Genomic DNA, 10,414 nt, shown 5'->3' with positions numbered 1-10,414 from the left:
GGAGAAGACGATCAACAGTCGGGCGGTTTCTTTTTTTGATTCAAATTCAGCATTTAATGCGTGTATAAATACGAATCCGATCCAGTTTGTTCACATGTTGGGCAATAGCCCAGTTGGTTGTGCGTTGATTGAGTTGTTGAGGGACGCGGGTTCGATTCCCGGGTCACGCATGTTCTTGGGATTTAATCCCTTTTTTTAATACAGTTAGTTATAACTAACTGAGTTAGCCACTAACTGAGTTTTCCAACTCAGTTGGTGCTGCCCTTTAGTAGAAACTAACCAGGTTAGGTTATTTAACCGGGTTTTCACTAACGGGGTCAGATTCGTTAACGGAATTGTTTAAAACCAATAAAATTTAGAAAATAATTATTTATTTAATTTAAATTGTTATTTTATTCATTTAAAATAATAATAAAATAGTATAATAATCAAATTTAACCCAAATTTCAATATTTTTACCGAATTAGCGTATAAATTCCCAATTTTTGTACGGTTTAGGGTAATCTCTTGGCAATGATGAATTTAAGAGTCGAAATTAAGACGTGATTCCACTGTTTTTACGTGTTTAACATAGTTTCAACGTGTTTCAATTGTTTCAACAATACACAGCATTCAAACACAAATATGGATAAAATCATGCATTTTCATTATGATTTCAAGTCTCGAGTACAATTTGGAATTTGAAAAAAATACCACGAAGGTACAACTTACAAAAATAGAAAGTACAAGTAGACTTGCCAAAAATGGAAAGATTGAAAATACGAGATGTCACAGTCTCCCCTACTTTAGGAGATTTCGTCCTCGAAATCTAAGAGGAAACTTTTGAAAAGATGACATCTAATGATTCAAAAAGAGGGAAATAAATGAGACTTTGATCATAATGTTTTTGTTTAGGAAAATTGATTTCATGTATGCATCACATAGCACATTGTTTTTCACATGAATTGCCAAATAGTTTCACATAGAATAACATAGTATTGCACATAGAATAACGTAGTGTTACACATAGAATATCATGTATAATAAAAGCAAGATAAATTTAGTTTGTCCACGAAGGAGTAATTATTAATTGTTTTAGATTGCGATAATAACGTGCTTCGTGTTCCCAAACTGGAAATGAAGATAACGCTCAAAATGTAAATCACATGATAATTGAGATAACATAAAAAGAGATTCATCATAAAAACATGGAGTGTCACGGAACGTAACATAGACTATTCCAAAGTGAATCGAAATCCTTTTCGAATTAAGGAGACGTGCTTTGACCTAATAGACAAACACTCTCATCGAGGAGCGACTAACGATGTTTGTCCTTCCAGTTACTACACGTCCTTAATCGATTGGGAAAATCGAAACTTTGGCGAGATCGAAAATCAAGGAATGGGACTAGTTAAACAAGATGCGAGTTTCACCTCTAACTTGATAACATCGTACCCTAATGTGGTTGGTACTCATCCAAGGATGAGGGTCCACTAGAATATGAAAAGGAAAAACTCCCAACAAGGTTTGGATATCACTCCTAACTTGAGGGTAGATTTCGTGCAAAAATCAAAGTATAGCTGAGTGAAAATCATCACCAAGTGTGGGAATCACCCCTATCTTGATGAATCATTTCGATTGTGTTGTAAGAGTGTCTTCAAAGCTTCCAAGTGTGTATTGTGTTAGCCTTAGGAAAGGCTTGTATATTAGAAGTCCAAAAGAATAGAGAGAAGCAAAGAAGAGAGAAAAGGATAATGTCTTTAACAGCAAGTAAATGAGAAAGCTCCTAAACTATAGACTAGGCAAGCAAGGCATTCCTAATTCCCTATAGTTATGGCTCTGATACCAATCTGGTATCAGAGTACTCCTACTATAGACTAGGGGAAAGTATAGGAATTCTACCTAATTCCCTATAGTTATGGCTCTGATACCAATCTGTCACACCCCAACCGATGGCGGAAACATCGAGATGAGACGTACAAACTGTTCAAAGACATCATAACACTAATTGTGACAATAATTAAAGTTTATTTCATTGATAATCATAAGTTTCATACAATATATAGGAAAGTTCAAATACATAACATAGATTTGGAAATTTAAATAGTTGATGGGTTTCTAAGCCATCCTAGTCTTTTCTTGTTTTTCTTGGATCCTCAACCTGCAGTATGCATTTAAAATACAATCAACAAATAATTGCTGGCGAGTATACAGGTTTGATATAACATAATAGAGTTAATAGTTTATCAAATCTAATCCATGTGAACAACTGATATTCAATTAACTGTCATACTCGTAACGATGAAATCCACATGTCCAAACCATAGTTACGCAATTAACATAGCCTAACCCTCGAAAGGGTGGTAATAGAGTTAATAGATTAAACCTAACAATACCCGTATATACGGGAGGGGCGTTACAACCTACAGCGCTGCCATTGATAGGGGAGGCTTGCAAAGTTAATGAACACATAGTCATAGATGTTAACATTAGCATAACATAGATAATCAATAATCAAGTAGTTTCACAATAGTATGGATAGATTGTGCAAAAATTGTTTAGCATTGTGTTTTTGATAAGGAAATGCATACTACACCCAAAATGTGTAAAAAGGAAAATGGGTCAAGTATACTCACCTTAGAGTGCGTTGCGTATTTCTTGGAATAAGATTAAGAATAATAGATTTCCCCAAGAGGATGTGCACAAGAGAATTACCCTATTAAGTTTGAAAGGGTTTGTTAATTATTTGGGAATTTATAGGTTACCAGATAACAAGGCAAAGAACATTAACATTTCTAAGTTATGTAAATCATATGCCTTATATTTTCTATGTAATAATATGTGACGAATAAATAGGTAAACTAAAGATTAATTCTACCAAATATCACAAATAGAATTACCAAAGTAAGAATATGTATAAAATTACAAAAATAAATAATCCAACATTAATCAATAATTCTATAAATAATAAACTTATTTATAAAATTCTAGTTATATAAAATAAACAAACCTGAAAAACAAATTAAATAATAATTCTGATTTAATTTTATTAAGAATTCTAAAATATATAATTATAAAATTCTGAATTAAATAAACAATAATTCTGATTATTAAAATAATTCTGATTATTTATATAAACTAAATAAATCTGATTTTTTTAATAAATCTGATTTTATAAACTGAAATAATTAAATAAAATTCTGAAATATAATATATCTATTTTCTAAATAATTATAACTGATTTTATATATTAATATAATGTAATCCAGATTTATATAACTTAATAATAATAATACTAGTAATAATAATTATAATAATAATAATAATATAATAATAATAATAATAATAATAATAATAATAATAATAAAAAACTGTAATAACAATAACAGGAACTGAAATTAAATAAAAAGAAAAACGAACTCGGAAAACGGTTACCGGAGGTTCGACGGTGGCGAGGCGGTGGTCGACGGTGATTTCCGGCGGTTCGTAGTTCCAGCGAGGAGACGGTTGCAGTTCCGGCGAGTCGAGTTCGGTTCACGGTTTACTTCGGTTTCGGGTGATCGATTTAGGTTTGATTCGTAATCGGGAACTAAGTATAAAGGAACAAATGCTGAAATGTGGTCGTATATATATATAGGGTGAAGAGGGTCGGTTACAGAGTTGAAGGGTCGAAGTCCGATCATCTGCCAATCGGAGAAGACGATCAACAGTCGGGCGGTTTCTTTTTTTGATTCAAATTCAGCATTTAATGCGTGTATAAATACGAATCCGATCCAGTTTGTTCACATGTTGGGCAATAGCCCAGTTGGTTGTGCGTTGATTGAGTTGTTGAGGGACGCGGGTTCGATTCCCGGGTCACGCATGTTCTTGGGATTTAATCCCTTTTTTTAATACAGTTAGTTATAACTAACTGAGTTAGCCACTAACTGAGTTTTCCAACTCAGTTAGTGCTGCCCTTTAGTAGAAACTAACCAGGTTAGGTTATTTAACCGGGTTTTCACTAACGGGGTCAGATTCGTTAACGGAATTGTTTAAAACCAATAAAATTTAGAAAATAATTATTTATTTAATTTAAATTGTTATTTTATTCATTTAAAATAATAATAAAATAGTATAATAATCAAATTTAACCCAAATTTCAATATTTTTACCGAATTAGCGTATAAATTCCCAATTTTTGTACGGTTTAGGGTAATCTCTTGGCAATGATGAATTTAAGAGTCGAAATTAAGACGTGATTCCACTGTTTTTACGTGTTTAACATAGTTTCAACGTGTTTCAATTGTTTCAACAATACACAGCATTCAAACACAAATATGGATAAAATCATGCATTTTCATTATGATTTCAAGTCTCGAGTACAATTTGGAATTTGAAACAAATACCACGAAGGTACAACTTACAAAAATAGAAAGTACAAGTAGACTTGCCAAAAATGGAAAGATTGAAAATACGAGATGTCACACCCGTGGTGGGCAATAGAAGCTTCTATTAGTTTGTCTTTTCTGCTGCTTCTTGGGCACGGCCCCGTGCTCGCTGAGCACGGGGCGTGTTCAGTCTTCTGCTTTCTTTGTTTTGCTTGGGAGGATGCTGTCGAGGGGTCGGGCAATCCACTTTTGTCCCTTTTCTTGTATTTATGTTAGATTTTGCTGTCTTTTTGCTTCTTTTGTTAATTTGAGCTCATTTATTCCTGAAAATACAAAAGATAGACAAAAACACACTTTTTCCAACATTAGTACTAAAAAGGGTTAGTTTTATGCCATATTTGATATAATTTATATGTTGCATTTTGCGCGTATCACACAACCACTGAAACACCGCCACTACATCATAACCACCGGACGATTGGTGGGTGTGGTGGTACAGTGGTGGTTAGTTTGTCGCTTCTTCCGCCGCAACAGCGGTTTACGGTGAACAAATCAACTGCCTATTGCGACGTGATGGAGTATAGCTGTGGCCGACGACTGAGAAAGACCTCCACTTAACCACCCTTTTTTACGGTCTCTCTCTTTTTCGTTCCTCCTTGACAAAGCCTTAACAAATTACCGGTGAAAAAAAAAACGTATAATCGTTTCTGAAAACGTACCACCGGAAGTATCGCTGCCATTCATGCGTCCGACAACGTTGGTGGTTTTGGTGGAGTTAGGTTTGTACCAAAAATGACGGTGGTATTGTTTGAAGGGCAAAATGTTCACTATCTACCTTTTCTAAAGCTAACTTAATGCTGCAAATAAAATCGGATACAAATTGGTCAACTGGATAAGCTTATATGTGAGATCTGCCGCGAAGCGCAGGTGTATTACTAGTTTGAATAATTTATAAATTTAGGAGGTTTGATTTGTTATTCTTGATTTGTTTTTAAATATAGAAAACTGGAAACACAGAAAAAATATTATTTTTTCTTTTTTAAATGTTCCATCGCAAATGCGTAGAAAGTTACAAAACAAATAACTATATTTTTTTATTAAATTTTATTTAATGTCGTCAGAAATGTGTAGGAAAGGAGTGTTAGAAATGCGTAGGAAAGGAGTGTTAGAAATGCGTCAGAAAGGAGAGAGTCGGAAATCCGTAAAAAAGGAGAGTGTCAGAAATGCGTCAGAAAATTGTGTCGAAATTGCGTAACAAAACTAAAAGTAATAATTATATTATTATTATTATTATTAATCGTAATAACGTGTAGAAAATGTGTAGGAATTTTCGACACCAAATTTTGGTCAGAAATGCGTCGTAAGTTGCATAGAAAATGCGTGACAAACCAGTTTCCTACGAGGGGTTTCCTACATATACATTTTGTCAAAAACTTGTCAGAAATTGTAATTTGTGACTCATTTCCTACGAAAAATGATGTAGAAATTTTGGAATTTCTAGTAGTGATTTGAGCCGAGTTTCTAAACTAGAAGCCGAAAATGTTGAGATTAGTAGGTCCTCAATCAAAGAAAATCAAAGTTATAAGTAAATATGAAATGTTATAGACTTTGATTACCTTAAATAAAATCAATATATAAATAACAGTAGATCAATAGAGCGCATTTTTAAACGCTAAAACCTGCGAATGTTGAAATTAGTAGCTCACCCATCAAAGATACTCAAAGTTAAAAATATATATGCAATGTAAATGTCGTAGACTTTGATTACTGTGAAATTCAGGATTGTGATCGATTCCTTCTCCGTTGAATGCTTACTAACACGTATAATGTGCGGAATCCAAATACGTGTGTGGATCAGACACTCCGATGTAATTATCAATGTTTTCTATTACTGAATATGACAGTATAATAACGCGAAAACAAACGAGCAGAGCTTCGCCTCAAAGTTGCTCAAGAAGTTCTCCATAACAAACACAAGACACACATATATATAGAGAACTTGCCTTCGTACGAAGGCTAATGTGGTGCCTTCGCACGAAGCTACTAGCTTCGTACGAAGCTGCCTAAGCTTCACTTCATACTCTATTCAGTTCAGCACCAGTCTGGTCTTGTTCGTTTCAGCTACGATATGTGATTGGCGTAAGCGATAGACATATGCACTCACAGACTCTCCCTTGGACATTGATGCAGTCAATCTCGTAGCTTTCTATCTCTCTCTGAGTCTTTTATGAATGTTGACATCATCAGCAACACAGACTCCCCAATCTCTAACAGAATCCCCGTGGATCTGTTTAATCTACTGCGTTAGCTCCTCCTATCGTTTGATTTCTTTTCGTTAGGCTCCCTCTTTCATTAAGCTTCCGTGCTTAAAGATCGACACCTGGTTCTACAAGCTCCTCCAGAATCGTTATCTGGCTCTTTGAATACAATTTTTTTGGGATATCCTAGATTTAGTGTGCTAGTTCCGCCACTGAAACATATAATGATGTATATATTTTAACATGAGTTTAAACTTTTGGTCTGCGTCAAAGCCTAATATATAGACCGTATTAGACAAGTCGATCAACCAGGTTTTGGCTTATATCATTGAGGCCTAGTATATAGACGTACAAGCCCCAAGGAAATGCTTGATAAGTAAGGGTTAATCACAAGATGTGTTAGACACAAATGTACTGTTAACCACTACGAAAATTGGATCCCCATACTAGTCTCTTAACCATCCTTGATCGAACGCGTGTCAGGTTGATGCATAGATATGACATATTGGCAAACATGAACTCTATAATTGTGAACCGTTGTAGTTCTTTATAAACTCTATCGTGAACTACTTGCAGATTCATTCGTGCTAAAAGTATGAATCCCCGTAAAGTTGCAAGTCGGTTTATATGTGTTTTTTTATGTTTATTTAAAGATTAGTATAATCAATAAACATTGATTGAGATTATATATAACATAAGAATTGTCATCCATGTTTTCCCTTTTAAAGTTAGCAATGTTCTCTTGGTATCTTCTATATAAGGCTGCATCTTGATTGATGATGCTTTTGGGCCTCCACTTATGGGTTGTACCCTAAGCATAGAAAGTAGTACTTTTTTACATGGAAGAGTGTGACAATGATGATAGATTTTAGTGTTTGGAATCAAATTAGCAAGGGAGACAAGGGTAGTGGGTGTTTGGTTTGAATGCTAAAAGCTAACAAGGTGGAGTCCATCCCTTTTTTTCCATTTTCATTTTTAATTACTCCTCATGTGTTTATCGTTTTCTATATTTCTTTAAGAGCCACAAGAAGTATATTTTATTAAATCCCAAAACACCCACCTGGGAGCGACCATTAAAAAGTACACCTCTAAGGCCTCTAAGGTGGACAATTATCGTTTTGTATTATTGTACTTTCCTTCTTTATCTATAAGTGATAATCCTATCAGGTTAAGTTGATTTGAGTCGATTAACTAAACACAGTTTATATATTTATTTGTGTTAAAAACATTAAACCCTACTCATACACTTAAAAACATTATAATATGAACATGATATGTGTAACTTGTCTATCTAAATAATATAATGTGACAATGATTTGTGCAACTCATTTATCTACACAGATTCATGTATTTAATTAGGTTGTTGTGAAACTATAAACATATTAAACCGGATGTAATCAAGTTATAGATGAGTAAATGAATTAACATGTTAAACTTATAAAGCGTAACTTTTTGTTCTAATTTGAAAAGCATTGTCAGATAAACCTAATTACAGCTCATACCCTTTTATTAAATGAGTTAGACATGTCAACCTAAACATCAGCTATCTATTAAAAAAGTTAGATTAAACATATTAGATTCATATAATGATTTGGATCATGTCAATCGTGACCTATGTAATTACATGTAATTTTTTTATTTATAGTTATGCATTGAATTATATCTAGTTACCTAAATCAAAAGATAAAAAAAGATCACAATAAGTATAACTCATTATTAGAAATATCGAATATAATTACGATACAAGTTTTTACAGACAAATCATCGAGTTACCATATCTACTCACTCGATAAAGACTAATCGATGTTCAAATCCGTTGGTGATTATTTTAGGTGGCCTCAATTCCTCAAATACATCTTGTTAGATGAAACATCAGTTTCATTAACAAAAGTAGAAACATAATTAAAAAATTAAACTAAATTTAAAATAAACAGAACCAAAGAAATTAGGGTTTCAAATTCTCAACAAACCAAAATAACACAAAATAAAATAAAATAATGATTAAGTAATTATTAAACAGACACAACAACTTCATATGATCAGGATTGGGGTTGTTTAAAAAGCTCACCCCTCACAGCTTGGTTTGGCTCGTTTAATTTCGAGCTTGAGCTGAGTTGTCTTATTTAATTTCAAGCTGGGTTCAACACTGCTCGACTCGTTTACAGCTCTTAATTAGAAATAGAATTAGAATTAGATTAATTGATGGAGCACATTTAATTAATTAACAATCAACAAATAATATGAGATAATATAATTTGTGATCAATTGAAATATGAACTAACACATAACAATAATCATCAAGATCAATGTCGAAACTTCTGCCTGCAAGCCTGACAAGTAATCTCCATACAACTCGAATCAATCCTTCTGGTAGCTCTTTCCTTCATCTTCTCCACTCTTTCAACCTCCTCGCGTGCGCGCTCCCACATGTGCCTCGCACGCGAGAATTCTGATTGCGCAAGCTCCATCTCACGCTTCGTCATCTCTCGCACGCGCTCCGCATACGCTTTCTCCATTGACGCTATCCGTACTTGATCTGCCGCTTGCCATTTCACCACTTCGAGTACTCTACCGTCTTCTTTTTTATCTTCTCGCTTGTAGTTGAATGAGTCGGATAAGTTGTAGTCAGTCTCCGGCTGTTGAATTGGCCGGAGACTGATAGATAACTGCAGGTCCAGTGGCGGAGCTGGACCTGCAGTTTCCAATGGAAACTGGAAGTTATCTGATCGGTACCTCGTTGAATCCGACCGATTCGATTGCCATGAGTAGGGGATTGATCTGGTGTGTGGCGGTGTAGGGAGGAGCTGTAGTTCCCGGTGATCATCTTCCATTTTTAGAGAGAGAAAGTTAGAGAGAGAGAAACTATTTGTGTGAAGGTGAAGGTGGCAAATGGAGGTTTCTTTCGTCTTTATAAACTGATATTTATATTACGAAATTACGAAAACACCCCTGGTTGCCATGCAAAATGACAGCCGACTGATTGTTGTGAAATGACGGATTTGCCCTTTGTGAGGATGGTGATTTTTTACAAGGGCTGACGTGGAATGGGTATTTTGGTCAAATTGGTTAGATAGGGTACATTTCCGTTGTACTGGGATGGGGTTGAAGAAACGGATCGCGTTATTTGGCAATAAGTGCTTTTTTATCCTTTTTTAAATAATACTTTGTTTACAAGAAAGGAATTGTCTGCTAATTTGATTTAATCTGATTTAATGTTTGTTTGTTTGGTTATATTCTTAAAAAACAAGCTAAACCATTTATAAAGAAGCATTGATTCAGATGAGTAATTTCAGCGGTTTCGGTTCTTTGGTTCAATCAGTTGTCTCTATAGAGGATCGTCTCACACCTTTTTGGTGCGCAAAAGCAAAAAATAAAATCGAGGATTCAAAAAATATTACTTTTGATCTTAGACTATATGTTATGGATTAACAAATATTTTTCTATTAATTAACAAAAAGTATTGTCATATCAGCACCAAGTCAGCAGAGTTCCCAACTAATCAACCCTACCCAAATTCCGAACTATCCAAAAATAATTTAAAATTATCTATATAATTTTTTTTTAATTTGGGGATCCTAACGAGTTGGGGCCTAAAGTCCTTATACCAATTGGTTCAACCAGTTGGTCCTATCTCAAAACCAACTGGTTCATCTACAACTGGTTAATTAGCTTGTAACTGAGACGGTATATTGGCTGAGACGGTATATCGGCTGGTATGATTGTATTTTTAAAATACAATTGTTTTGTATTATCTTGAATAGATTTTAAACAAAAAATAGTGTATGCTAGAAGCTTGTACTTTTCAAGTAT

At 34.2% G+C, this 10,414-nt stretch overlaps 1 protein-coding gene across 1 annotated transcript; it reads right to left on the bottom strand.

Moving 5' to 3' along the window:
- Positions 1-8,776: 8,776 nt before the first annotated feature.
- Positions 8,777-9,503, bottom strand: LOC110917020 (zinc finger protein SHOOT GRAVITROPISM 5). The gene has a single exon (XM_022161639.2). It carries the CDS (start codon positions 9,433-9,435, stop codon positions 8,908-8,910), a length of 528 nt encoding a protein of 175 aa, XP_022017331.1. The 5' UTR covers positions 9,436-9,503; the 3' UTR covers positions 8,777-8,907.
- Between the last annotated feature and the right edge of the window lie 911 nt (positions 9,504-10,414).

The sequence above is a fragment of the Helianthus annuus genome, chromosome 16 (assembly GCF_002127325.2).
Source record: "Helianthus annuus cultivar XRQ/B chromosome 16, HanXRQr2.0-SUNRISE, whole genome shotgun sequence".
Lineage (NCBI taxonomy): Eukaryota > Viridiplantae > Streptophyta > Magnoliopsida > Asterales > Asteraceae > Helianthus > Helianthus annuus.
The sequence above is the reverse complement of the archived record's forward strand: the minus strand, read 5'-3'. Positions and strand labels throughout refer to the sequence as shown.